The sequence below is a fragment of the Ricinus communis genome, chromosome 2, assembly GCF_019578655.1.
Source record: "Ricinus communis isolate WT05 ecotype wild-type chromosome 2, ASM1957865v1, whole genome shotgun sequence".
Classification (NCBI taxonomy): Eukaryota; Viridiplantae; Streptophyta; class Magnoliopsida; order Malpighiales; family Euphorbiaceae; genus Ricinus; species Ricinus communis.
Window position 1 is genome coordinate 760,877 of NC_063257.1, and position 27,655 is coordinate 788,531.

The window sequence follows — 27,655 nt, forward strand, 5'->3', positions numbered from 1 at the left end:
CCTGGTCACCCGCATCCAGTTAACGGGATTCGGACCCTACATAGACGGGCTAACCAAAGCCGCAACTAGGTTTAAATTCACGCTACTTCCAAACAGGACATTTACAATATTACATCAAACGTACCGACGGCGTCGTTTGGATCTGACTTCCGTCCACGCACCGTTTTCTTGGTCTAGATTGTTCTGGAATGTACACCAAGCTTAACCGGGCTAAGCGTACCTGCCTGGAGGCTAGAACCATCGGTGAACCCGGAAAAGTTCGTATCTTCAACCCAAGGCCATTCATACAATCCCATCTACACTCAATTACTCTTTCGACGATCGAATAATAAAAGACGCAATCTCTCTCTTTCTCCATTTTTAGCTTCTCCACCACCAACAGGAAAAAGAAAAGGTTTGATCTCTTATTTATTTGTTTACTCATTTGTGTTGCCTCATATTTAATATGTATATGTGTGATTTTTTATTGTGGGTGTTAGAAAACCCTAGAACTAATATCTGCAGAATGTGGTTTTTCCTAATATCCTATGCTTTATTATGTCTTTTTCTCAAATAAATAGAGTAATATAAGCCAGGCGGCTTGTCTGGGTCCATATTCTTACGAAGAAGCTTCATTCAATTTTTTGTTAGGTGAGAAGTCCGGTTTAGTATCCTAAACTGAAAGTTTTACTTGATTGTTATGAATCTGAAATAAAAGCCGATCTCTTTGTCTTTTTTCTTGTTTGGATGCTGGTGTAATTAAACTCGTGCTTGTATCATTTTGTATAAGGGAGTCATTGGCAAGCGGCATTTTGTTGGTCCTCTTAGCTGGGCAATGCTTTTGACCTAACTGAGGATATATTTCAGGAAATGGTTTAATTAATTGGATGCTGCTAAATTCTATGGTTTTGGTGGTTATAGACTTTAGCTGCTCTGAGGTATCATGGCAGAACAGTTCTCGAATGAAGGTTCCAGTACAAGCAAAATATCTGGTGAAGACTCAGATGCAAATATAGAGCTCAATATCAAGACCCTAGATTCACAGATTTATAGTTTTAAGGTGGATAAAAATGTAAGCATCCAGTTCTCTTTCTCCCTCTCTTTGAGATTATTGCAATTGAATCTATAGCTTTGGTTTGTGCTAAATGCAACTTTCAAATAACTCTGTGGATTATTGGATAGGTGAGATTTGATAACTGGATTCAATAATCCAGTATGCCACATCTTTTATGCATATTGAAGGGAACAAGGAATTAGGGATTGCAATAGATATTTTTTTTTTTTTTGTAAATTTCTAAGGAAATATCTAATATTGCTGTTGTGAATATCTTCAGATGCTGGTTTCAGCATTCAAGGAGAAAATAGCAAATGAAATCGGCGTTCCAGTAGGTCAGCAAAGACTGATTTTCCGGGGAAAGGTCTTGAAAGATGAACACATTCTCTCTGAGTATCGTATCCAATCATCTAGGTTATTGTAAATTTATGCCTGTAAGATTCGTGAAATTGCATTTTAAATTGCCATTGAAGCTGTATGACTGCTTTTTTCCAACAAATTAAGACAGCTCATTTTGGGCATCTGAAGCATAGATATGCACTGCCATTTTTTTATCAAGTTCCTTGACTATTTTTAGAAGTGGAGGATGGGCATACCTTGCACTTGGTTGCAAGGCAGCCAACACAAGCACAATCTTCAGCTGATACAAGCTCTGGTGACAGCAATGCAAGTAATGGTAGCCGAGGTACTGATTTACGTTAGTTTGATTCTTCTGTTCTGTGGTTTTCAGTCTTCCTCTGCTCCCCTTTCCCTGCGTTTAAAAATTATGAAGTAGTGGTATTGGTTCAAATTGGCAGGAAATGTTGCTAGTTCAGGCACCCCTCAAAACCGCATTGGGCAAATATCCCACAGTGTAGTTCTTGGGACCTTTAATGTTGGGGATCCAGGTGAAGGCACTGTTCCAGACCTCTCACGGGTGCGTTTTCCATTATTTATCTTCAATTGGGATGAGGGTAGTGAAAGCTGGATATCAGTGTAAAATTGGTATCTCTTAATCTAATGTTGTCTGATTTTTAGGTCATTGGTGCAGTGCTGAACTCTTTTGGCATTGGTGGTCAGACTGCAACTAATGGCATTGGTGGCATGCAGTCCTCTACCATGGTAAGTTCCAAATATTTGAATAGAGTCCATCATGTTTGTAGCTTTTAAGGTATCTGGAACTATTTCCGAATTCTCTGATCTGAAATCATTGTGATCTTTTATAAATTACTAATTAAAGGAGAATAAGTGGTTAGAAACTTTGGTGGCATAAAGGAATTAACTGCTTTTTTTTTTTCAATATGTCACTTGAGGACATTAAGAGGTTTTTGTGTTGTTTGCAGCCAAATGTTAGCAGTCAGGCTGCCCAAGGAAATGAAACTGCAGGTGCATCACAAAGCAATGCTGGTGGACCGAATGAAGCAGGAAATCAAACAGAGTCTGGACAGGCATTTCCTGGTCAACCATTTCAATCACCACCTCAAGTCATGCAAATTCCTCTAACTGCAGCAGTACCTCTTCCTTCACTTGATTTGGTAATAATTATTCACTTGTGTTATATGTGTGTGTGTTGATCTATCTTTCTATAGTTTTTTCTCTAATCTTCTTGTTCTCATTTTTATTTCAGCCAATTCCTGATTCTTTGAGAACACTTACTGAGTTCATGACACGTATGGAGCAGGCACTAGCACAATATGGTGATGATAGAACTATCGAAATGATACTACCATTTTTCTCTTTTTCACTTCAAAACTGCTGAAAATAACTCATTTTTGCTTCATGTAGGGTATCAGCCAAATACATCTTCAAACAGCACAGGCAGCACGCCAAGGTTCGAATTACCTTCTAATTCACGAGGTTTGCAAGCATTAAACATTGTCCTGCGACATGCAGAACAGCTTCTCAATGGGCATGCGATCACTGCATTATCTGTAAACTCTATTTCCTGCTCTTCCCGCCTTTTCTTTTTTCTGATGCTTTGGCCTCCTTTGAGCTGCAATATCTGTGCCTGAATTTGCAGCACAGTACTTTTTTGGATCAAATTTTAATTAATAACTTTCTGATGAAGTGCTTCCTTTATGGTAGACTATCTCGATCTACTTGATGTTATCTGTCTTTAGCTTATAATGTTATGGATCCAGGAGAACTGTTTGCATGTTTTTGCTTTAAAAACAACATGCCTATTTGGGTTGGGATGGTATTTGACAAATGGTTATATGAAAATGTCACAGATATTTCTGTATTTCTGGAAGATGCTAATATTTGTTTTGTGCTAAATGATACTCATCCTAGTGTTTTATTTTATACTCTGCTTTGAGCACGTTGTTAACGAATGTGATATATTTTACTTCTCGGGTTCGATGTAGAAAATTGATGAACTGTATGCCTTGTGAATTCATTAGAAGAATTGTTGCATTAGATGTTTGTCTTGGAAGTGGCATTATAATGGAATTGCCTAAGTGAAGCAATCCAAGTCTTTTAAAACCTTATAATCTGATTAGTACTCGTAATGTGCTGCAACTCTGTAGCATATTGCAGAACGCCTGGAACAAGATGGAGCTTCTAGTGATCTTTCTATAAGGGGCCAAATTCAGACGGAATCGGTGCAAGTTGGCCTTGCAATGCAGCATTTAGGAGCTCTTCTTTTGGAGCTTGGTCGGACAATGTTGACATTGCGAATGGGACAATCTCCTGTATGGTTTAGTACATCCTTTTTTTTTTTTTTTTTCAATTATTTACCATTTATAATTGTTTTTGTTTCAATTTGCAGGCTGAAGCTTCTGTAAATCCTGGACCTGCAGTTTATATATCTCCATCAGGACCTAATCCTATAATGGTCCAGGTTTGTAATGGATTATATGATTTAACAGTTTGGTTAACTTCAATATCTTACTTATCTTGCTATTATTTGAAAAATGATGTCCATTTTGGACCATGGTGCAAATAAGTGGGTATAGTTGAATAAAGTTATGGGCTGTTCAAAATTATTGGAAATAATTGACACAATGCAGCATGGATTTGCTGATTTTGGTTGATGCTGGCTAAATATGTGGACCTGGTCTTATGAATTAGTACGTATCTTGGTAACAAGATATTAGAGATCCCCAGCGCGTGCATGGAATGAGATGATATTATTTGATCGAATGAGGCTTTCCATGTTTTTTTAGAAAGGAAGCACAGGGCTTTCTAAGCAGACCATGTTGATAACCTATCCTTTGGCTGCTGTTTGTTTCATCAATTTAACATTGCACTTTCAGAAGAATAAATAACTACTGTTTTCGGTCAGCTTAAAATTTTCTTTTGTGCACTGTTAATATTGTTATAGCATATAAGCTAGTAGAGTTATATTTCCAGTTGCTAGATAAGTTTTTGGTGGTAGATGAACAGCAGGATGTGTTAGAAGCCAAATCCTCTATAAGCACAGGTCAATGGTGTTAAGGATACAGGAAATTGAACAGAAATAGGGAAAATGAAGTCCTAAAGTATTCATAGACTGGGAAATGAAATTCTAGGGGAAAATATGTAAAATACATGGAAGTTACTCATGAAAATTATTAAAAAAATGCTTACGATAGAGATTTCTTTTTACTGCTTCAAGTGCATCAAATCTTCTTGCGTTAGCTCGTGTGCTGAACTGGATGTGAATTCCTTAAATTTTCTCAGCCCTTTCCTCTACAAACCAATTCCCTCTTTGGTGGTTCTGTCGCACAATCAAATTCTACGAATTTCGGTCCTGTCGGTATCGCTAATGCCCCAAGGAACATAAATATCCATATAACTGCTGGTAAGCTAAGCAACAAATTGATTTTCATTTCATCCTTTTCACAGTTTATGTGACAATCCTTATCAGCAGGTACCTCATTGGCACCAGTTGTGTCAACTTTGGGTACCCGGGCAAGTAATGGGGAGGGCATGCAGGGAGAACGAGTTAATGCTACTGGTTCAAGTCAAATGCGTGTGCTACCAGTGAGAAATATCATTGCAGCAACCATGCCCTCACGTTCTACTGGTATTGCAGTTCCAAACGCTGCGCAACCTGGTCTTAGTGTGTCTATTTCACAGCCTCCATCTGATTCCACGTCACTATCCTCTGTGATATCTGAAGTCAGTTCACAACTAAGAAGTATTGTTGGTAACATTCAAGGAGAAAACCAACCTACATCAGGTAGGTAGCTGTATGCTATGATTATAGAAAGAAGATGTTATTGATTTCTTGATTAGGATCACAAACATACATCTATTTGTGCAGGCTCTATTAGTTCTAGTGCGGGTAATGACACAGCCACTGAACAGCCCAATGGGGCAGGGGAGTCTACTGTCGCCTTACCTGAGTCAATGTCTGAAGGCGATAAACAGGTACGATTTGTGCACGATTTGGGTTTACTATTCTTGGTCATTGCTAAATTACTGGAATGAACAGGAACAAGATGATCATATCCAAGGAAGTAATGATGAAGCTAAGGAGAGGTTTTTCAGCACTCAAGATGTCCAGTCTTGCTCCGTGGAATGCTCAAGTGGAGTAACCTCAATAAAATCAGAAGAGACTTCAGAAAGTGCCTCAAGTTCCAGTGAGAAGCGTGATTTTTCAGAAGGTGGTCAAGGTGTTCCACTTGGATTGGGGATGGGGAGTTTGGACAGAAAGGTAAGTTGCGTTCTTAAACTAATTAGTTATTAAATGATTTCAATTTTATGTAGTCCATGTTTTTAACCTAAGACCCCATTCCTGATTTAGCTGGAACAAAATCCTCAAGTTTTAGAAGCTAAAAAAACAGTCCATTTGTTGTTTAGGAGGGAGGGCTTTTGTTATTTTCAGGATTTGTTCATGTGTTCATATTCTATGCTATCTCAGTAGTTGTTAGGGCCTACCAATGGGATAAGGAGAGTGTGCAGGGAATGGTTAGCTATTGAATGAATTCTGTTCACCTGTCAATGGATCAAGTAATATGGCTAGGGTTTTGTATGTTTGAATTGTGATTATGTATAGTTTTCTTGTGCTTACTTGACTATCAAATTAATGCCTGGTATACTATATCATACATGTTTCACTCAAGTACTTTATGACTACTACTTTTACACTTCTGCTGTTTTTATTTTGTCTACAATGCAATATGATTACTCATAGTTGTCTTGGGGAAAAAAGGATGTCAATCTTACTTCTTTTTATCATTGATGTGACTAGAGGCGAACCAAACAGCCAAAATCATTGGTCAAAAGTGGCGATGATGGAACTAGTGACACCCCCATCAGCCAGAACCTGAACATTGGAATGAGTGGTCAACAGCTTCTACAATCTCTTGCTTCTCGTAGCTCTAGTACAAATAGGGTGGGTGCAAATGACACTCAAACAGGTCAACTCCCCCCATCTGGTGGTAGGAACCCTGAGAGTGGATCCCTGGGACACCAAGATTCTGATGCTCAGTCCGATACTGCTAGCATTATGTCTCAGGTGATACGTAGCCCTGCATTGAATGGTTTATTGGCTGGTGTCTCAGAGCAAACTGGAGTTGGTTCTCCCAATGTTTTGAGGAATATGTTGCAACAGCTCACGCAGGACCCACAATTAATGAGTACTGTCAGCCAAATTGCTCAGCAGGTTGAAGGCCAAGACCTTGGGAACATGTTCTCAGGTTTAGGAAGTGGCCAAGGCAGTGGCATTGATCTCTCAAGGATGATGCAACAGATGATGCCGGTAGTTTCTCAGGTCCTTGGTCGTGGGCCAACTGCTCAGCCTTCACCTCATGTGGAACCTGAATCCCAGTACAGTGAAAGTAGATTGGATGGAAATGAAAATCCTGATGGTCGAAATGTTCAGGTCTAAATGTTACAAAAGATATGATACTATGTGAATTATCAAAAGCGAGAGCTTACCTTTCCATAATTGATTTAAATTTAAGTTGCTCAAGTTTGATTTAAACTTGAAATCTTGTTTCCTCTGTCCTGACTGATTCTCCTTGTATTTCATTAGATTGATCTCCAGGAAGTGGCTCAGAGAATTGGACAGTGCAATGCACCTGGAGATATGTTCCGAGCTATAGCAGAAAATGCAGCTAGGTTGACTGGCAATGAAAGCAGTTCCCAGGAGATTGTGCATGAGTTAAGCAACAATGAAGACCTAGTTAATGTAAGTTTTACTTGTCTTAAACTTTCCAATTCACTGTTACACCGTGGATTGGCTACCATCAATTAACTGTATGGCAATGAAAATTGTTGAAGCACTGGGATACATTTTAGCTCTCGGGGTATATTTTCTTCATTTTTTTTGTTGTGCGCAACTTAACACTATATTTTGTTTATTCAGGATTACATAGAGATGCTACAGCTTGATTTACATCAGCGGCTTCAGAGAGAGCATGGGCAGGACTAGCGCCAACTTTTTGCAAGGGAAAGGGTTTTGAATCATTTTGTTTTTTATTGGCAGAAAGTTTTGCCAGAACTTATTCATCAGAGCCAGGATAACTTCTTAATGAATTAACTTGTACAATCCTTGTACAAATATGTGCTCCATGATATAGTTGATTTGCCATTTTTGGGTTTATCAAGTACGAATTAGTATATGTGCTATAAATTACTGATAAAGCAATTTGATTTGCCATTTTGCGGTTAATGGTATTCTGGAAGCCTTGAACTGTTAGCAGTCCAACTGAATGGTGTTAGTAGATTTTAATGGCACTTTTTATCAACTTCCAGGTTCTGAGGTATTAGATTTTAGCTTGCGTCCAGGGTACTAGATTCTAGCACGCATTATCTTCTTCTAATCAAACTCCTAGAGAAACAGCAGATCTTCCTCATTTTATCAGACCCTGAACATGATAAAGCAATTTGGCCGGTAACATCTATAGGCTGCTTACTGGGACCTTGTTCTGTTTCGCTTTGTAAACTGTTATTCTAATTCTAATTTATCCTGGCTTAGATAAGATAATTAATTCAAGCCATAGGATTGTTTAATTTTAGAAAAATAAGTCTTAAAAAAAGGATTGGTATTGAAATCTTAAAATTCACATTATGTGAATTATTAAATGCAAGAAGAAAATATGTAATTTCTTCATGATTGATTTGATTTGGAATCATAACGCATCCAGAATATGTTCCACAACTCAAATCCATTCTCTACCTTTTCATTGTAAATTTTTTAGGAAAGAAATAAATATATATCGGGTAATACTCTTAAATTGCAGCTGCAAGTCATAGAAAATATGTAATACTCATAAATATATCGGGTAATCCATTCTCTACTTTGAGTTTTAACGTTGTTATTATTCATATTATTTCTCATTTACACTAGCGATGCGAATTTATAAACTTAAAAACATTGATAAGAAACCCAAACTGAAAATTCAAAGAGGGAAAAGTAGTTAAATTGCAAGCCCTTGCTTTCCTAGCAAAGGAACCAAAAACACCCATAAAAATTCAATAGCAGCCACGCCGGTGGCTGTTTAACTTGATAACTGGTGCTGCAAATATAATTTGCAAAAATCAATGGAGGAAGCCGACACGAAGGCCAAAAGGACTCTGGCTCGCCTTTGTGGCTTCTGCAATCAAAGAAGAGCTGCTCTTAGAAGACCTAAAACTCTAGAGCAGGTAAGTAAGTCTGCTTCATATTATTTGATTCTCTGTTTTAACAATCATAATTACGCTCAAAATATCTGTTGCTTGTTGGAGAAAGATATGCAGGGAGTGCTTTTATAAGGTATTTGAAGAGGAGATACATCAGGTAATCGTGGATAACCATCTATTCAAGCCTGGTGAGCGTGTTGCTATTGGTGCCTCTGGTGGAAAAGGTAATTCTCTTCTCCATTTTATCAATCTTTTTTTTTTCTTTCGTGTTTTTCGTCACATTCTCCACTTTCTTTCTCCTTGCAGATTCTACAGTCCTTGCTTATGTATTATCAGAATTAAATCGCCGGCATAATTATGGTCTGGATCTCTTCTTATTGTCAGTTGATGAAGGCATTACTGGCTATAGGGATGACTCCCTTGAAACTGTCAAAAGAAATGAAATTCAAGTAAAAATCTGATTTGCTCCATTTATTTTCAAAATGCATTCTTTTTTCTTTTTAGTTAATAGAATTGAATCCTGGAGATTATTAGCTTTCCAAACAAAAGAATTGAGAGTGAAAAATGAAATTGAATTCTTACTCTTTTTTTCCAGAAGATAGATAATTATATCGTGGCTTTCGTTTTATATGTTTTTCTTAGTATGGGTTGCCTTTGAAGATAGTTTCCTACAAGGATTTGTATGGATGGACAATGGATGAGATTGTGAAGATGATTGGTTTAAAGAATAATTGCACATTCTGTGGTGTTTTTCGTCGCCAGGTAAATAGGATTCACCATCTTTTTTTTTTTTCTTTCAGTTATAGCAATCATCACCTTTGTCTCATTATTGACCCCATTTCCACCATTTCTCACTATAGAACTGCCACTCCCCTCCCCTAACAGTAATAAATTAATTTCTAGAAGCAAGATAAAAATTTGTTTTCTCAAATTTATAGTGGTTTTGATTTTAAAGGCCCTTGATCGAGGTGCAGCATTGTTGAAAGTAGACAAGGTTGCTACGGGACATAATGCAGATGATATTGCAGAAACAGTTCTTTTGAATATATTGCGAGGTGATATTGCTAGGTAATAGAATGTTCTTCAGGGTTCTCTTTCAGCTCTATTTTTTCTACTTCCTTTGGGTATTATTGTTGATGTAATTTTCCTTTTAGATTGAGTAGATGCACTTCAATAACAACTGGTGAAGATGGACCAATTCCAAGATGCAAGCCTTTTAAGTACACCTATGAGAAGGAGATTGTGATATATCCTTATTGGAGCTGAAATGTTGAAAATGACTTATTGCCATCTATTTCCTTATTATTCGTTTGTTATAATTTGGTACTGGATGGGAAAATTGCAGAACCTTAACCAGATTTTCACGTATGCTTATTTCAAGAGGCTGGACTACTTCTCTACTGAATGTAATTGTTCTTTTCCATTTTTTTTATCTATCTTTATTAGTGCTGCTCGTGTTGATCTCACCCTGTTTTAATATCCTTGAGTGTTTGTTACTCCCCCCACACCAGGCCTTTCAATCTTCCTCTCTCTAAAGTGCTTGTTTTCATTTTTCCTTGTTATCTATTTCATATTTAGAGTTGGGCTTGGGTGTTTGCAGTGCTGAGTATTTCCTTTTGGTCATTGTATGAGGTACCAATGAAGTTCGGGTCTACTGTGTTCTTCTTTTGGCATGCTTCTCATGCATTCTGCATTTTGTTGCCTCTCTCTGTCAATTCACAGAGTGTTCTGTTGCAGGCATATATTCTCCAAATGCATATCGTGGTTTTGCTCGCGAGTTCATTAAAGATTTGGAGCGAATGAGGTTGGTATCCAATTGATATTTGGTGTTATTTTGTAATGGTTGTAGGATGATCTCTTGTTTTTAATTTGACTAAAATTTCCAACGCCCTCCTCCCTCTCCTATTTTCTATATTTACTGCATAGAAATATAAACAGTAAGTTGGTGGAGAATTTTCCTAGTATGCCCTTACAACGTAGTAACAGTTTAGTGATGGCTTACTGATGCAGACCAAGGGCAATACTTGACATCATCAAATCGGGGGAGAACTTTAGAATCTCCACTAATACAAAAATGCCAGAGCAGGGAACTTGTGAACGCTGTGGTTACATTTCAAGCCAAGTGAGTGTTGCTTTTATTTTCTTTATGAATGAACATGGAACTTAAATGATCTCAAAGAAGTGATGGAATAACACATTTGATGAGAGACTTCTTCTTGTTGTGTCCAACTGTCCATCTGCTAGTATCTAAATGATGCATTAACTGGTACAACTGTACGCCGTCAGTGTTACCTCTGATTGTGCGTGATATGATTACCTAATTCTATCCTTTTACATTGTTTAATCCTCAGAAATGGTGCAAAGCTTGTGTTCTGCTTGAGGGACTGAACCAGGGTTTGCCTAAGCTTGGCATTGGGCGAAGCCGAGGCCTTGATAATGATGGCAGGAAGGATGTTAATCAGAGTCATGGGACACGGAATATTGATAGCAAACGATGTGGAACTCTGGATTTCTGATTTATAATGCACTGTCATTGAAACTCTTGTCATTTGACAGAGCCAATGAAAGCTAAGTCATGCTTCCGTGATTGTTGAGCATTGTCCGCAATGGCCTTGCATATGATTATTGGAATTGATGTGAAATTTTCCTTGAAGGTGCATGAAGGATGGGACAGGGAAGTCTTTATGGAAGTGGCAACGTGACTGCATTAGAGTGCACTGGCCTTTTGCATCCGCAGATTTTGCTCCTATTTATCTATCATTGGGCATAATAAATCTTTGTAATACTTCTTTTCGGTATTTGATTTTACAATACCATAATATTTGTTAATTGCTTTCCCCGAAAAGAATTATATTCCTTGTTCTCATTTCCTAAGAATTTAGTCTCTCTGTCAAAAAAAAAAAAAAAAGAAAAAAACAGAAAAAAGAATTTTAGGATTGTTTACTTCTTGAGAATTCTTTTCATTTTCATTTTCTAATTTTATAAAAAATCTGTAAAATTTGTAGAACATGTTTATTTTATTAAAGAAATTATTTTTAATATAGATTTAAAATAAATGAATTGAAAACTCTTTTTTAAAAAAAAAAATAAGTGATTTTTATATAAAGAAAAATATAAAACACATTAAATTCAGTTTTCAAAAAAAATTCAGAGTTTAGTTATAATTTTAAAAATATAAAAAATTATTTTATACTTTTATTTTTAAAGAATAGTATAAATAAATGTAAAATTTTATTTTTTATTTTTAAAGATAGTTTCCTATTAATTCCATTTGTCTTAAACATATATATTATGAAGGTTGATTTTTTATAGTTAATGTTTTTAAATTCAACTTTTTTACTAAAATACCTTTGATAACAGATTATTGATAACAGATTAAGTGCTAATATTTAAAATTTTAGTGGACTTACCGACTCATCCAATTTCGCTGTGATTTATAATTATGGAAATTTAAATAAAAATATACAACATTACCTTAAAAGTTTTTAAAAAAATCAATAAAAGTTTATATATTTTAAAGAAATTAATTTTAATTTTAAGTTATAATACCTATATTAATAAATAGTTAAAACAAAAAGATTTAGATTATAGTTTGGAACAATAAAAGATACACCGTTTTTTGTTCTGACGAGGGAGTTTATGATTGATCTATGTTCAATTTAAGCTGGGCTCAGTTTGATACTGTAAGGCGCGGGCCCTATAGTGCATGAGGATTAATGGCCGAAACAGAAAATATCTTGTCGTGGAAGATCATCAACTCCCTCGAGTGTCAAGTCTGCCCAAAAAGCCTAAGCACAGTTCTCATTCCATCTGGTTTTCTCCCGCCGTTTCGAAGTCGTAGCAGTTTTTCGAATGGCGTCATCAGCACCGCCTGGCTCAGCCACGGCCGGGCAAGACCCTAGAAAGGCGGTAGGTCTTATAGCTAACGCAATGAAGCGGAAAGATAGTTTCATTCAATTTTTCGCAATGACCGGAATATTACTTTTGAGTGTGAGATCGTTAGGTCAAAAATACCGTATCCATGACCTTGAGGAAGACATGTCAGCTCTTAAAGAAGAGCAGCAAACTCTAACAACTCGATTGAGCAATATCAAGCAAGGTCTACTCCACGAAGCCTCTCTTGATACTACTGGCCTCTTTGCTTCTCGCCTTCGCCATCTATTTGGCGACGAAAATTGAAATTAAAGGCGTTACCAGTTGTTCTTGTGAGTTCTTTTTCTTCCTCCTCTTATTGTAGTTGATGATGTCAATGAGGTGGATTAGGTGTATTTTGAATAATTAACAGTGACCTACACTGCGGTCGTAAAGGATACAATTTAACTGAGTTTATTAAATTAATCGAGCCTGCTGTTGCTATATCGTTTGATGATTTTATCGTGTGAGGTTGTTTAAAATAAATTACTGGTTTTTTCAGTTTTTCTTGTTTCATTTTAAATCCGCGTTTCGCTTATTGATTTACTCCAATCTGAGCAGAATCCTCTATGACTTTCAGCAGGGAGTTGTCTTATTGTTATTGGAAGTTTAGGGTTTTAGGTTTCCATAATTTGCGTTTAGGTAATGTGTGTTTTGCTTGTGCATTCATTGCTTGAGTTTAGTTCTGGGAGATCCGAAATCCTTTAGAAATCTTGGCAGGATTTGCACAAGTAGAGTTGATCATTTATGATCTTAATACAATATATTTTTATCCTAGTACATGGTTTCTAAACTTTGTAATTCCAGTGTCCTGCATTTTGAATTAAGTCAAGGTGCAGTAATGCTTTGATATTTGCTATTATTGTTTCTAATTCAGGCTTAATTCACAAGTAATTGAGTAATGGATTTTATAGCATCACACATAATAGCGCATGAGTTCATATTGATAGCTCCATTGCTAAAAGTAGGAAATGTATGAAAGGCCTAACTTTCTATTTTTCTGTGTTTCTTCTTCATCTTGTTTGGGATGTGTAAATAATTGTCAAGAGCAAGCTCGCATTCTGAGGTGTCCAATTCTTGTGTTGAGGAGAATGTGAGTGGAGAAGTGGTTTGTGTTTTGGCTTCATACATTCAGGGGGTCATGGAATGAAAGATGATTACCAGTCTTGCCTGTGCTTCATTCTTAGTAGCTCTCATAATTGGGATCATTTTGAATGGTCTAGAAAACAAAATATGCATGTATGGTCTGGTAGGCTTCTTATTTAGCCAAGGTCAATGCTGGATTACTTGATTCTGAAGATGTTCTTAACTTCCAGAATACATGTTGTCTAAAGCAATTGGGAGCTTGCCATTTACACCAGAGTTCTCTACCAAGTTAAATAGCTTCAGTCAATCACCGGGTGTTTTCGGAAATTTAACATTCTCTTTAGGAGCACTTAGGTTGGTTAGCTCAGCTTGATTAGGCGGAGTTTGCAATTGTATATGATATTGTCGCGCAGAAGTTGTTTGCTCTTGAGGTTAGAAAGTTGTTTGTACTAAAGGTTAGACGTGTGCTTTTGCGAATGTTAATAATTGCTGAATATATTGATGGCAGTCTGTGAAATTGACTTTACATTTGTTATCAACTTGGCTAAATTCAACTAGCATGTTGGAATAGTGAATGAGAACATAGCACCCTCAGTTCCAACCAGCCTTGCCCCTTCTCCCTACATCTGGAAAATAAAGAAAATTAAATAGCTAAAAGAGAAACACTCAAGAATGTTGAAAGGGAAAGAAAGCCGTAGCTCTTATTCGTAAGGCGGGACCTTTGCTTGTTTATTAAACACACGAATTACTTAGTGAAGAAAGAGCCTTCTTTAGTATAACAGCCTTTTTGTATTGTAACGTGAAATAGAGAAAGTGGATGATTAAGGATTTTTTTTTCTATTGTGTCGCAGCAAAATTGGGAATATTAATTTGATTTGCTCAGTGCACCTAGGATTTCTTATTTTTTAATTGTGTTGTGGGAATCTAGGTATAGGTTTTCTTGGTCATCAATTGGTTATTGATTTCTTGTTACAGTCAGTTCTGAACATTGTTTTGGCTAGGCATTTGGTTGTGAGCATGGGTCTCGGTAACTCTCCATTGCTATTGACAGGAGTAGATTCATTATTATTATTAAATGGACAACAAGTACACTGTTCACAATTATATTGCACATGGGAATGGTGATGGTGTGGTTGGATACAAATGACATTAACTTCGGTAGGCAGATGACACGATTTCGAATTTATACAAGTGCGTATGGCTGCCCATGGGATTGGGGCCTCTTTAGTGGAAGTCAATTGCTACTGAAGGGAGGAAAAAGAAAAGAGCATGAATGGCTTTGTGGAGTGTAATTTACTATGAGCTGATTCTTTTATCTCGTTTGTTTGGGACGTATGCTACTCTGGATTTACAAAGTATTGTATAAACATGACAATTGTTAAAGACTTCAAGAAAAACAAACATGCCAATTGTGCAGTGTCTAGTCTATAGGATTCAGCATGACTTCCCCACTCATTGCGGCCAATGGTCCTACGCTTGCCCCTCCGCTGGCTCCGAGGCTGCTTCCTGAACAAACAATTAGACAACGCGTAAATACAAGTGGGATGCTATATTAGTGACCGAACTAATCATGTAATTGCGATAGCAATGATGAGCATGTGCAATAATAATGCCATTATTCTTTATCATAATTGTTTGCAAGCCCTCATCTGCATTTTCCTGTACATTCATTGAACATTTTTATTTATAGGCTTTTCCTTTTATTAAAAAATAAAATAAAAAATCCATGGAGGAAATGTTCACGTTTTCCCTATCTAGGTGATTGCATTTATTGTTAATGTTCACGTTTTCCCTCTCTTTTCTCTTCATGTATGTGGATTTGTCCGAGTAAGTCAACCTCAAAAGCATTTCGGTGGTTGATTCCAGTGCCATCTCGATTCATCAAATTAGATCTTCAAAGGCCAATCCATGTATGTCGTTTGGCGTCCGGATAAAGTATAATGATTGGGTCTCGCTTGAGAAAGGAGGATAATGACATATTTTGTATGGGTTGCATCCAGTTCATCAAAGCCGAAACTGGGCAGGCGATGGCCCTTTGTGGGTACGAGTGGATCCCGGTTTTCTTCATCTCCAATCTTGTCTCACAACATGCATAATGTCATCATTAGGTTTAGATTCTTGAAATTATTAGTACAAGAGTTCATTTCTTGATCTTTAATTTGAACCATAAGTAATTCAAAATTCTACCATGAATAATAAACTGATCTTGTTTTTACTCTTTTCAAACTGAAAAAATTAAACTCACTTTTTAATTTTCTCCACTCAATGACACTTTACTAATTTTGATTTCTCATAACTATATATGAAAGTCGAGATAATCAAGCTGGAAATGAAGCTTTTCTTTTTTCAAAAATTACGTCTTAATCTTTTTAAATTAAGTGTGTTATGCCGAATTAGATCTGCTTTTAAAAGTAATTGATTGGATCCTTTCTTTAGTAGGGACTGACAAATAAAATTAAATAAGAGAATTTATGGACTTGAAATTACTCGACTAGGTTAACGAATAAGCCAAACATTGTCACACTTGACAATTAACCGTGTGGACTTTTCATTCATCTGCCCTCTTTCCCCTACAATCACCATACGTGTCAGATATGTGAATACATAAATAACAAACCATTCATGTGCATTTCATTGTACTTTACATATTAATTAATTGGTGTATGTTTGTTTTCAAATAATTAATTGGGGTTACTAATCTCATGCATTGATTTCCCATAGAAGAGATAGCTTTTTTTAGTAGTTTCTTAGGTTCCATCCATCTAATCCGCAGCTAATTATAGCAGTTAATATACTATAATACGGTAAATGATCAAAACTCTCTCTATTATATTCTATTTCCGACACCGTCCAATTTGCTCATAAGAGTTTGACCTTTTGAGCCTCAATGCATATTCCACCAACACTTATTTACACTGTCCGAAAAATAAAATTAAAAAAGGACACACATTATGTACACCCTGCAAAATAGCACCTACCGCCTCAGTCTTAAGTCTCCTTGCACGAAATTTAACCCTCTTACCTACTGCTCTCGTCCAATAAATTACTTCATGCTTTGCTTTTACCCTAGAAAAGATTTAAAGAAAAAAAACAACAATTGGGTCGTGAATATTAACTATATATTATTTAGCTGAATTTAGCTTAGCAGTTAGCAAATATGAACAGTAGAAGAATTTCCTTATGTAGCACAAACCCTCAAGTAAATCCACCCGTGACCCAGCCCCGCAACTAATGTTGTTGGATGTGTACCATAAAGAGCTGTTGGCTTTTTTTTCCAAAGGTTTCTCACAGAAGCACAATAACTAGACACAAAGCAACAAAATACACATACGAATGGATTATTCAAACACAAGACGCAAAGGTGAAAGTGCAAAATGATAGTGTGTGTGTGTGTGTGTGTGTGTAATAGGGAAGAGGAGGGCGGAGGCGTTAAAAGGTCATCACATGCAATCCCTCTTAGCATCGTGTCAAAACACCACCGCAAAAAGCCCATGTGGGAGACAATCACACATTGCACAGTACAAATTTGAAAGCTATATAACATGCGGACCCCACCACCGACACTCCATTAGTCTTTTTTTTTTCTTTTCCTATTTTCCAAATTAGTTTTCCTTTTATAAATTCTCCCTCTTTCTTTCCATTTTCTTTTACTTGCGGCTAATTAAAAATTCACAACACACACTAGTACTGGTACACTCAGACAGGCACACACATCCTCTGTACCGCACTTAAATATTGCGCCATCCCTCATCATTCACTTGCTTCTTCCGGGAACCTAAATGTCACATAATACTCTTTTTTAAACTCTGCTCTCTCTGCCTTTCTTTCTCTTGCCTTTCAATTTTGCTATAAAGGAGAGCAGCAAAAGGCGTTTTCTATTGGTGGTTTCGTCGTTGTAATCATTGTCATTGCTGCTTCAAAATGCCGCTCAGTTTAGCGGGAACTGGTGCTATTTGCACCTTGTTCTGCATCGCTGTTTCTTTTTTTGCCATTGTTGGAGCTGAAGATCCGTACAGGTTTTTTAACTGGAATGTTACTTATGGTGACATATACCCGCTCGGCATTCGTCAACAGGTTTGTAATTTATTATTCTTTTTTCCCAAATGCCCATTTCAGTTTTTATCAATTGTTCATCTGGGTCTCAGTCATTTTAACCAACTTATGTCGGTTTCTTTTTCTCTCTTTTCATCACAGGGTATACTCATTAATGGGCAATTTCCAGGCCCTGATATTCATTCTGTCACAAATGACAACCTTATTATCAATGTATTCAACAGCTTAGATGAGCCTTTTCTTCTCTCCTGGTAAAAATCTCCTTCACTCTTTCTTTCAGAATCTGTTCCATTTTTATTTTTTTGTCTTGTTGTGAACTTTCCTTCTCCAGAAACAATATGCGCAATGATTTACGCGCTCTTCATCCGAAAGACAAATTTGTCCTTCATATTTATCTTTTATGGCGTTTGCTCTTCAGGGGTATATAAGTAAATATCACGATACATTTCGTTTAATTTAATTAAAGTAGTTTCATTTCATAACGTGATTAAGAGAAGAGAATGTCTGATTGCTTCGTAAACTTTTTCTTTTTATGAAATCTAGATCTAGATCTTATTGTAAATGCACTACTACGTTTCTATAATTTCCCGCTATTAGCGCCAACAGTAAGTGATTTTTCACTTTCCATAAGTCAAAAGAAGCTTCTCACTTCGCACTAGCCACTAGACCCTGGACTCTGTAATTCACTTCACTTTGCTTCTTATCAAACACGTCATTATCAATGGATTAGAGGGTACTCAAGGAAAACAAACAAGAAGAAGAAAAGGTTATTACTTTTCCATCATTAAAGGAAAGCAACTATTCATTAACAAAAATGAAGACAACATTGCTGATGTTAGTTTAGTTAGACCAGCAAACCTAAATCTCTCTTGTGTCCATTTCAATATAGCTGTCTTCCACTTTGGAGGAGGAGATTTCTAGCGTAGGCTTAGCTAAGCTCTGTAGAAAAATTGAATTCATTGGCATCTGCAAAATCAAGCATCTTTGCATTGTTTTGGTGCAATTTTCTTAGAGAGTTTAATGAACTAACTTGCTTCTTATTAGACATTGCAGCATTAATTACATATCTTGTAACACCTGCCTCATCGAGGCAAGCAAATGGACAAGTAAATTGTCAGACCCATTACCCATTTATTTAGCAACTGCCTTAGATTTATTGTTATGCAACTTAAAATTATAACCCTCAAAGTCAACAGTCAAGATCCAAAAAGAAAGTCTCTAATTAATGATTGGGAATGTGAATGTAGGAATGGGATTCAGCAGAGAAGAAATTCATATGAGGACGGTGTTTATGGAACCACATGCCCAATTCCTCCAGGAAAGAACTTCACATACATTCTTCAAGTGAAGGATCAGATAGGAAGTTTCTACTACTTCCCGTCTCTTGCATTCCACAAGGCTGCTGGTGGTTTTGGAGGTATCAGAATCCTTAGTCGTCCGCGAATTCCTGTCCCTTTTGCAGATCCTGACGGTGATTACACCATTCTTATTGGAGATTGGTACAAATCTAATCACACGGTAATCACCCCTTAAATCTAACATCTCACTCTATATTCTATTCTTTTGCTTAAGCTTACTTGTTGAAAACTGGGTTAAAATTGGAAATGAGTAATGCCACATTGCTATTCAAATTTGTGGGCTGAATCCCAAATATCTGTTTTTAACTCTTTATTAGTTATAAATGTTGGGTTGTTGTGGTTATTGGCTTCGTGTCTGTGTCGGTAATCTTGGTAGGGTAAGCATTTTGACTATATGTTGCTAGCTGCCATTTTTTTCTCTGCTTCTGACAGCTGGGCCTTCTTTTTAAGTAGCAGAGTGGAGAGTAAGAGCATGACATTATTTATTCACAATCCCAATCTGGTCAATAAAATTTGCCAATTTGGTGCGAGCCGATTAAGTAGCCAATAGGGTTAAAAATGGAACTCATCAGAACTTTACCAAGTCACGAAACTTGATCATCGCTAGTAAATAGAAGTCGGAAGAAAACAAACTGAATTCATGATAATAAGAATTGCATCATTGATGTGGGTGCCTGTTGATAATAAAATGTGTTCCCATGTTATCAGTGACGTGGGCTTTCACAGGCCATATAATCCGAAGGCATTGGCCAATCTACATTGTCTCCTAGTCTCTACAGACTGTACATGCCCTGATAAATCCAATGTGAATCCCAGTTGTCCAGAGATTAATTTAGTCAGTTTTGCAGAATGTGCAACTTTTAGTCAATTTCTTTGCACAATGTGCAACTTGAGGGCCCATTTCATCCATGTGCATCCCCACTTGTTGCTTTCAATCTGACCCAGCACGTGTTTGTTGAAATTCCTTAGGTTCACCCTGTTATATCCTGCATTATTTTTCTCGCTCTCAATCTGGCAGAAGCACAGTAATATCTGATTGCATGACAGAGAATATCAACAGAAATAATTAGCCGAGTAAACATGATTAAGTTAATAATGTACCAGTTTCATGACTGTACAGGACCTGAAGGCTCATTTGGATAATGGTAAGAAGCTACCATTCCCTGATGGAATTCTCATCAATGGTCGAGGGCCCAGCGGTTATTATCTTACTGTTGAACAAGGTAGATGATCAAATTTCATGCAAACGAAGTTTACAGATTAATAAAATTAAACTATATTGCAGGCTCACTGTTAGTGCATTGTTGCAGGAAAAACATACAGGCTTAGAATATCAAATATTGGGCTGCAAAATTCACTCAATTTCCGCATTCAAAATCATAAAATGAAGTTAGTAGAAGTGGAAGGAACACATACTCTCCAGACTACCTATTCTTCACTTGATGTTCATGTGGGCCAGTCTTATTCTGTCCTATTTACAGCTGACCAGCCTGGTCAGGACTACTACATCGTGGTTTCCTCTAGGTTCACTACTCAGGTCCTCACCACCACAGGTGTTCTTCATTACAGCAACTCTGCTGGCTCAGTTTCTGGCCCACCCCCTGGTGGACCCACCATTCAGATTGATTGGTCTCTCAATCAGGCCCGCTCCATTAGGTATGTTCTTATCCATTTTCCATGTGCTGTAGTAGGCTATTGCACTTTGGGCCAAGCTTGTTCCTCCATTAACAAAACATAACTAGACTAGTCATTTAACATCTTGGGTCCATTTGAATAGAATTTAGTTGCTCCTTGTTAATTATTCATAGCTACTATTATGATGGGGTCGTGCATCATTCACTTGTTTTTATGAGGTATTATTCATTTTGTAACTATTGCCATACCTAATATGTCACTTTCTGATTAATTTGATGTATTGCTGGCTCGATGCGTCCACAGTTGGACATATATATTTTTCTTTTTAAGAAAAAAGGTTTCATGAATAGAGAAGAAATTGTCTTATTATATATATGTTTAATCATCCAAACTATATGTGGTTGTTTCAGGACCAATCTTACTGCAAGTGGACCAAGACCAAATCCACAGGGCTCATACCACTATGGAATGATCAACACATCCAGGACTATCATCCTTGCGAGTTCTGCTGGTCAAGTGAACGGCAAGCAGAGATATGCAGTCAACAGTGTGTCCTTTATTCCACAGGACACCCCACTAAAGCTTGCAGACTTCTTCAAAATTCCGGGAGTTTTCAAGGAGAACAGCATCTCGGACAGACCTTATGGTGGAGGAATTTACCTTGACACGTCAGTTTTGACTGTTGATTATAGAGCATTTGTAGAAATTGTATTTCAGAACAATGAAGACATTGTGCAAAGCTGGCATCTTGATGGTTACAGTTTCTTCGTAGTTGGGTAAGTAATTTAATTTACTTGTGTTTTCCTGGCTCCTTTAGTTTTGGGGATTGGTCCGTGAGTCCTTTCTTTGAATTGCAGTATGGATGGAGGACAGTGGACATCAGCCAGCAGGGATCAATACAATCTCCGTGATGCAGTTGCACGATGCACCGCTCAGGTGAGACCAAAATCTAATAATTTCCCTCTTCAGAAACGAGAGACGCATCTGAATATAGTACAAGTAAAGGTGAGGAGTTAAGCAACTGATGTCTGTCATATGGTCGGTGAGTGCAGGTATATCCAATGTCATGGACTGCTATTTATGTTCCACTAGACAATGTAGGGATGTGGAACTTAAGGACAGAGTTCTGGGCACGCCAATACCTGGGCCAGCAGCTCTACTTGCGAGTCTACACAACATCAACTTCACTTAGAGACGAATACCCCATTCCAAAGAATGCACTCACCTGTGGCAAGGCAAGCGGCCGACGCACACGACCTCTGTGAGCAATGGCGTTATTAGTAATTAAAGGGCAGGGAAGCCTGCTTGGGTCGGACTCGGAGGATGAATGGAGAGTAGTAGAGTTTTGCATCTTGTCTTCCTGTTGGCTGCTTTACGTAGTTGGGCTAAATATGAAGAGAGGAGCACAAATATATATATAAAATATTTATATGTATTGAGTAGAACTATTAATGACTTCAGCTCGAGGTCACATTCTTTTTCACTAATGATTGTATTCCCTTGTTTCTTTGGCAAGTTTCCACACATTATTTATGGTGTATTATAAGGTTTTAAAGGCAGCTAATTCTCATGCTGCTTCCGGTCATTGAAGTTTGTACCACTCTATGCATTATTGAGTCGCTCACTCCTAATGTCTTCTGTTTTCCTTTTGAGTCCTTTGGATGATTTTCTCCGATCTTTTTTGCTAATGACATTTTCTGATTAGATAAGAAAGAGATTATAAGCTTTTTCGGTTTAAATTAAGAGATTCAATTGCCTATCCATAGACAACGTTTCAAGTTTGAAATTTCTTTTATTAAAAATAAAAAACAATTTTTCAATTCTTCTACTATTATTTTGTTTTAAATAAAGTTATTTTTCTATGATTTATAAATTTACTAAATTTTTTCCGTTTTGATTTAAACTTAAGTATTATTATTTACAAAGATATATATAATATTAAGAATATAAATACTTTTCCAAAATTTTATAATTTATGAACAATTGATCAATTTACATAAAATATTAATTTTATCGTAAACGTGAAATATATTGTTAACTTAATAAAAAAGACAATTTTTTTCATAAGTTAATATAATTTTTAGTGGTAAAATTCATTTTTTCAACAATTACTCATGTATTATAAACGGTCACAAGGATCATTAAATTTCAACCATTTTTCTTAATGTGTTTATGTAGTATTTTGATTTTATATATGTAACTTGTTTTCTTTTTCTTTATAATAATTTTTCTATAATTTTTAAGTTATTTATTTAAACTGTGGTGGATTTAAAAATTTATATAAAAAAATAATAAAAAATAATAATTATATGATATTAAAGAAGTGCATTAACTATTCTAGAAAGATATATATTAATTAGTATTAAAAGTGTTATAATTTTAAACTTAACCATTTAATTACTTTAAATTATTTTTCTCATTCTATCATCATAAAGATTATTTTAGAATTTTTAATCCACTTCTTAGAATTATAAATTTAATCTAATTTTTATAAAAAGTCTCTATAACTTTTCTTTCATTTATTTAATTACTTTGAAATCTTTTTCTTATTCTCTTTCATAAAAATTATACTAAGATATTTAATATATTTTTTGATTTAATTTTATATATTTTTTATTTGATTTCATAAAAAACTCCAATTCTTATATTTTAAAGTAAATATTTATATATGTATTTAAATAACTTATTATTAATAAATCACTACATCTGTGTTAATATCTAATTCACATAAATACTTTCTGACTAAATACATAAATGGATTCTTGAATTTGTTATGTTTTTGCAATTGCCTATCTAAACTTAATTTTGATTCAATTGAACTTTTCAACTTTATGAGTTGTTCTTTTTTCATTAGGTAGTAATAAAAAAACTAATATTCTTACTAACGACGTTACTTATAATAGGCAAACTACATAATTAAACTAGTGAATTTGTCTTATTTTCATAATTGGCTCTCTAAACTCAGTTTTGATTCTACTGCACAAATGAATTTCACAAGTTGTTATATTTAAATCTGTCATATATAGAAGTTAAATGCTTTGGATTAACCTCTTGTGAAAAGTATGTGTTTAATATATTATTTATTGTATATTAAAATTATTTTATAAATTTATTAAATAAAATAAAAATATATTTTCTAAAAAACTAAAATAAAATGTCCTGTTTTTTTAAATTTTTATGTCATCAAGTTTTTCTTTTTACTCTCATAGGTTATGCCCATACTAGTAACCATAGCAATGAAATATTTAATAGATACTAAAAATGACAAATTTTGTTTGAAAACTAAAACTCATTGTTAATTTTTTATTTTATTTTATTTTATTTATTTTATATTTTAAATATATTATTACTTTATTTAAATTTACACATTTTTTAGATGGCTTATTGTCTGTGATTGAAAGATTTAAAAATAAGAACAAATAAATTTGAGAAATCCAATTGAATCAAAGTTGAATTGGAGATAATTGTAAAAATAAGGCAAATTCCGAAGGCAATTTATGTATTTAGCTATTATTTTATATTTTAAATATTGCCATTTTATTTAGACTTGTATATTTTTAAATGTAAAATATATAAACATAATTGAAGAGTTTAAAACTAATAATTTATAAAATTGAAAAGTCCAATTAAATTAAAGTTGAGATTGTGAAACTAATTGTAAAAATAAATTAAATTTCTATTTATATATTTAACCATATTTTATTCGTATAAATTACTTCTACTCAAAAAATAGAGACTAGATTATATTTTTTATTATAATAAATTCATTAATGATGATTTTTTATTCATATATTTTATTTTTATCTTCAAATATAATTAAAATATAAATAAGTATGAAATTTTAAAAATAATTATTTTTAAAGTTATATTATAAAAATTAATTCATAATTATTTATTTATTTCAAAATATAGAATACTCAATTTCATATTTTTATATAAATTTATATTTAAATAATTTATTTTTAATAATATTTTAAATATTGATATTAATTTTAATTTATATAAATATTTTATTTATGTAAATGACGGCCATTGAGCTAGTTTATTTGTTAATTTAGTGTCTTGAACCCCAAAAAATGAAGCGGCAATCGGTGAAAGCAGCAACAGACTGAAAAATGAAACACTTTCTTCACCAACGCTTTACAGCCTCCTTAACCCGCCGCATCTCTACATCATCCCCAAATAAAAACAAGCTACCCATTCTCTACAAAACTCCAGAAATCAACGACCACAATCGAAACGATTCCGTCACACTCCAGCTCCTTTCCTGGGGAAGAGGTTCCTCTGGCCAGCTTGGCGGCGGCATCGAAGAAACCCGATTATACCCATCCCCAGTAGCTAATCTCCACGCGTTACCCTCCTCTTTCTCTCTCTCTCCAACACCAGGCCAACTTCTTATCAAGAATCAAAATAGTACAATAACCAAACAAGAAGCTATTGAAGTTGGAATCTCTTGTGGTCTATTCCATTCTGCATTGCTTGTAGATGGTAATATTTGGATTTGGGGAAAAGGAGATGGCGGTCGTTTAGGGTTTGGACATGAGAATCCTGTTTTTGTTCCTACTTTAAATCCTAATTTGGATCCTGCTAAGTGTGTTGCTCTCGGCGGCGTCCATTCTGTTGCCCTAACTTCTCTTGGCCAGGTCTTTACGTGGTCAGTACTTGTTTTATACTTCAATTGTCATATTTGACTTTTGTTTGACGCTGTTGCATGACTTAATTGTGTGGTGTTATTATTAAAAATGAAGTCTGCAGGGGTTATGGTGGTTTTGGTGCATTAGGACACTGTGTTTATCATAGAGAACTATTGCCTAGATTGGTCCAAGGCATTTCTAATGAAAAAATACGCCATATCGCCACTAGTGGCACACATACTGCTGCCATCACTGAAACAGGTTTTGTTAATCTCTTGTGCGTTTGTGTACGCAATTAGCCAATAACACTGCCTTTTGTCAGCATTAGTCTTTATTGAATGTATCCATTTCTTGATGCAGGGGAAGTTTATACTTGGGGTAGAGATGAAGGGGATGGAAGGCTGGGACTCGGCCCTGGGAGGGGCCCCAATGAAGGAGGGGGACTTAGTATCCCTTCCAAAGTAAAAGCATTGACAGTTCCAGTTGCTGCTGTTTCCTGTGGTGGCTTCTTCACAGCGGTGCTCACAGAGGAGGGGCAGATTTGGAATTGGGGAGGTAAGGTATCTCTGCCTCTACTGTGTTCCATCTCCCTTTAATTGTACTTAAACCAAACTAAATTATTCTTCATTTTAAACAATTCTGTTTTATTTTGCACATGTTAACTTAGAGGACAGTTTTTGTGGGAGAGCATGGGTATAACTATAACTAGCTCATAGCTTGCTAGTATAAGACCTTTGGTTTTTGAGGTGTAGCTGTAAGGTTTGTTTTTGTTCTTTGGTTTTGTTCAGTTAGTATAAATGTAACTACTCATCAAGAGTCTGTAGGGTAATAGTGCTTCATTCTAAAAAAAATAAAAACATGTCCATGATATTGCAGAGTTCATTCTCTATATGTCAATATAAAGAAAAGACTTTCAAGATCTAAGTTTAGGCTTTTAACTAGTTTCCGTCGACATTGTGCCTATTTTCAGAATTTAACAAAATTCCTTTTCTTACCCTTCTTTCTTGCGCTAAGATAGCAACATAATTCTGGCATCTTAATATTTGCTCAGCAAACTCGAACTATGAGCTTGGGAGAGGCAATAAGACTGGTGGTTGGCAACCAAAACCAATTCCTAATCTTGAAGGTGTTCGGGTCATTCAGATAGCAAGTGGTGGATATCACTCACTTGCATTAACTGGTAAACTAACTGCAAATTCCACCAATAGAGCAGGAACTGCTAAGTTTCTCTTCTGCTTCTTCTTCATTCTCTCTTTCTTTTCTTCGCCTCTGCTTTTCTCTTTTGTTCCTTTTACTCCTAGATTGTTAGTGTTAAGATGCTTGTGATTCATTCTTCCTCATTATATCAGATGAAGGGAAAGTTCTTTCATGGGGCTTTGGTGGGCATGGTCAGTTGGGCCACCCTTCAATTCAAAACCAAAAAATACCAATGGTAATTGATGCTTTGGCTGATCAACGTGTTGTTTATATTGCTTGCGGAGGTTCAACATCAGCAGCTATAACTGGTAATTTGAATTACATGATTGTTAAGTGGCTTTAGTTTACTAGGCCTTAGGTTAGAGGGCCTTTTCTAAATTTACAATTAGTCGGCCTAGCTTTTGTTTGTAGAGTGTGGATATGTATGTCCATTATGTGTCCATAAAATGCTGTTATTATTTTGAGCAGATGAGGGGAAGTTGTACATGTGGGGAAATGCCAAAGATTCTCAGCTGGGGGTTCCCGGTTTGCCAGAGGTACAACCATGTCCTGTGGAGGTCGTGTTTCTAATGGAGGATGATGGTTTGGGACCCCATAAAGTTCTGTCTGTTGCTGTTGGTGCATCTCATGCAATGTGCTTGGTTTTGAGAACAAGCTCTTAGAATTCATTTTGTGGTTTCAACTTTCTAGGATTACCAACATATTGTGGACGGGGTTGAATCTTTTGTAACAGAACTCTTAACACTGATGCATGGAAGCTTTAGATGAGCGGATTCAAGAATGATCAGCGATTGACAAGTAGTGCAATGAGCTGTAGGAGCTTGATGTGCCTTTCTCTGCAGTGATATGATTATTTGCACCTGTTTTGTATGTGATGTGCCCCTGACCCCCTCATTGGTTTTGCTTGCCGCTCTTGCACAATTTAAGTGGCTGTCTTCTGAAGTAGCTACCTGTTAAAAATCGAGATCGTTCAATTATTAAAAACATTCCTTCAATGCCTGTTTATATTTTAAGCTGTCATCGGATTGAATGATACTTCTGTACGTTTACAATTCACAAGTAGATATCCATCACCCAAAGCTCAGTTTTGTATATTTTAGGCTGTCATCGGATGGCTAGTTGCGACGCCCGCAATTTAAGCAAATATTTACATCTCAAAGGAAAAAGGAAAAAGCGCTCTAGGACGCTTTGATTGGACGACAGACATCGCTTTC

General features: G+C 35.8%; 5 protein-coding genes across 8 annotated transcripts; all 5 read left to right on the forward strand.

The window, feature by feature from the left end:
• The first annotated feature begins 106 nt into the window (after window positions 1-106).
• On the forward strand, window positions 107-7,616 carry LOC8267870 (ubiquitin-like domain-containing protein CIP73). Of its 2 annotated transcripts, none has more exons than XM_015720294.3 (18): window positions 107-394; window positions 901-1,051; window positions 1,314-1,431; window positions 1,611-1,718; window positions 1,831-1,949; window positions 2,051-2,134; window positions 2,356-2,547; window positions 2,640-2,709; window positions 2,798-2,943; window positions 3,541-3,705; window positions 3,783-3,854; window positions 4,676-4,796; window positions 4,863-5,177; window positions 5,262-5,368; window positions 5,433-5,654; window positions 6,192-6,824; window positions 6,978-7,133; window positions 7,311-7,616. In XM_015720294.3, exons 2-18 carry the CDS (start codon window positions 923-925, stop codon window positions 7,374-7,376), a joined length of 2,823 nt encoding a protein of 940 aa, XP_015575780.2. In that variant the 5' UTR covers window positions 107-394; window positions 901-922; the 3' UTR covers window positions 7,377-7,616. The 2 variants fall into 2 exon arrangements, with proteins under 2 accessions (XP_015575780.2, XP_002510633.2); XM_002510587.4 differs by having other exon boundaries at window positions 4,866-5,177.
• A 570-nt stretch (window positions 7,617-8,186) lies between these two features.
• On the forward strand, window positions 8,187-11,432 carry LOC8267869 (cytoplasmic tRNA 2-thiolation protein 1). Its single transcript, XM_015719418.3, has 10 exons — window positions 8,187-8,590; window positions 8,676-8,790; window positions 8,873-9,015; window positions 9,209-9,328; window positions 9,522-9,634; window positions 9,721-9,813; window positions 9,932-9,972; window positions 10,304-10,370; window positions 10,577-10,688; window positions 10,918-11,432. Exons 1-10 carry the CDS (start codon window positions 8,489-8,491, stop codon window positions 11,080-11,082), a joined length of 1,071 nt encoding a protein of 356 aa, XP_015574904.1. The 5' UTR covers window positions 8,187-8,488; the 3' UTR covers window positions 11,083-11,432.
• A 769-nt stretch (window positions 11,433-12,201) lies between these two features.
• LOC8267868 lies at window positions 12,202-15,779 on the forward strand. Of its 3 annotated transcripts, none has more exons than XM_048370649.1 (2): window positions 12,202-12,771; window positions 15,397-15,779. In XM_048370649.1, the coding sequence occupies exon 1, from the start codon at window positions 12,419-12,421 to the stop codon at window positions 12,743-12,745; it is 327 nt and encodes a 108-aa protein (XP_048226606.1). In that variant the 5' UTR covers window positions 12,202-12,418; the 3' UTR covers window positions 12,746-12,771; window positions 15,397-15,779. The 3 variants fall into 3 exon arrangements, with proteins under 3 accessions (XP_048226606.1, XP_015574924.1, XP_015574911.1); XM_015719438.3 differs by lacking the exon at window positions 15,397-15,779 and adding an exon at window positions 14,616-15,310; XM_015719425.3 differs by lacking the exon at window positions 15,397-15,779 and adding an exon at window positions 13,526-14,090 and having other exon boundaries at window positions 12,203-12,771.
• Window positions 15,780-17,196: 1,417 nt separating this feature from the next.
• On the forward strand, window positions 17,197-22,195 carry LOC8267867 (L-ascorbate oxidase homolog). Its single transcript, XM_002510584.4, has 8 exons — window positions 17,197-17,638; window positions 17,759-17,868; window positions 18,865-19,135; window positions 20,096-20,198; window positions 20,286-20,631; window positions 21,021-21,386; window positions 21,468-21,546; window positions 21,663-22,195. The coding sequence occupies exons 1-8, from the start codon at window positions 17,486-17,488 to the stop codon at window positions 21,873-21,875; spliced, it is 1,641 nt and encodes a 546-aa protein (XP_002510630.1). The 5' UTR covers window positions 17,197-17,485; the 3' UTR covers window positions 21,876-22,195.
• Window positions 22,196-24,661: 2,466 nt separating this feature from the next.
• LOC8267866 (RCC1 domain-containing protein RUG3, mitochondrial) lies at window positions 24,662-27,436 on the forward strand. Its single transcript, XM_002510583.4, has 6 exons — window positions 24,662-25,264; window positions 25,366-25,505; window positions 25,605-25,799; window positions 26,296-26,424; window positions 26,594-26,749; window positions 26,910-27,436. The coding sequence occupies exons 1-6, from the start codon at window positions 24,726-24,728 to the stop codon at window positions 27,101-27,103; spliced, it is 1,353 nt and encodes a 450-aa protein (XP_002510629.2). The 5' UTR covers window positions 24,662-24,725; the 3' UTR covers window positions 27,104-27,436.
• The last annotated feature ends 219 nt before the right edge of the window (window positions 27,437-27,655 follow it).

Bases quoted from the DNA above. Each gene is read 5' to 3' on its own strand.
- LOC8267870 (XM_015720294.3), top strand. From the start codon at position 923: ATGGCAGAACAGTTCTCGAATGAAGGTTCCAGTACAAGCAAAATATCT. The intron at 4,797-4,862 runs GTAAGCTAAGCA...AATCCTTATCAG, and splicing joins AAATATCCATATAACTGCTG to CAGGTACCTCATTGGCACCA. The intron at 5,369-5,432 runs GTACGATTTGTG...TGGAATGAACAG, and splicing joins TGTCTGAAGGCGATAAACAG to GAACAAGATGATCATATCCA.
- LOC8267869 (XM_015719418.3), top strand. From the start codon at position 8,489: ATGGAGGAAGCCGACACGAAGGCCAAAAGGACTCTGGCTCGCCTTTGT. The intron at 9,329-9,521 runs GTAAATAGGATT...TTGATTTTAAAG, and splicing joins GTGGTGTTTTTCGTCGCCAG to GCCCTTGATCGAGGTGCAGC. The intron at 9,814-9,931 runs ATATCCTTATTG...CCAGATTTTCAC, and splicing joins TATGAGAAGGAGATTGTGAT to GTATGCTTATTTCAAGAGGC.
- LOC8267868 (XM_048370649.1), top strand. From the start codon at position 12,419: ATGGCGTCATCAGCACCGCCTGGCTCAGCCACGGCCGGGCAAGACCCT.
- LOC8267867 (XM_002510584.4), top strand. From the start codon at position 17,486: ATGCCGCTCAGTTTAGCGGGAACTGGTGCTATTTGCACCTTGTTCTGC. The intron at 17,869-18,864 runs GTAAAAATCTCC...ATGTGAATGTAG, and splicing joins GAGCCTTTTCTTCTCTCCTG to GAATGGGATTCAGCAGAGAA. The intron at 19,136-20,095 runs GTAATCACCCCT...ATGACTGTACAG, and splicing joins GGTACAAATCTAATCACACG to GACCTGAAGGCTCATTTGGA.
- LOC8267866 (XM_002510583.4), top strand. From the start codon at position 24,726: ATGAAACACTTTCTTCACCAACGCTTTACAGCCTCCTTAACCCGCCGC. The intron at 25,265-25,365 runs GTCAGTACTTGT...TGAAGTCTGCAG, and splicing joins CTTGGCCAGGTCTTTACGTG to GGGTTATGGTGGTTTTGGTG. The intron at 26,750-26,909 runs GTAATTTGAATT...TATTTTGAGCAG, and splicing joins AACATCAGCAGCTATAACTG to ATGAGGGGAAGTTGTACATG.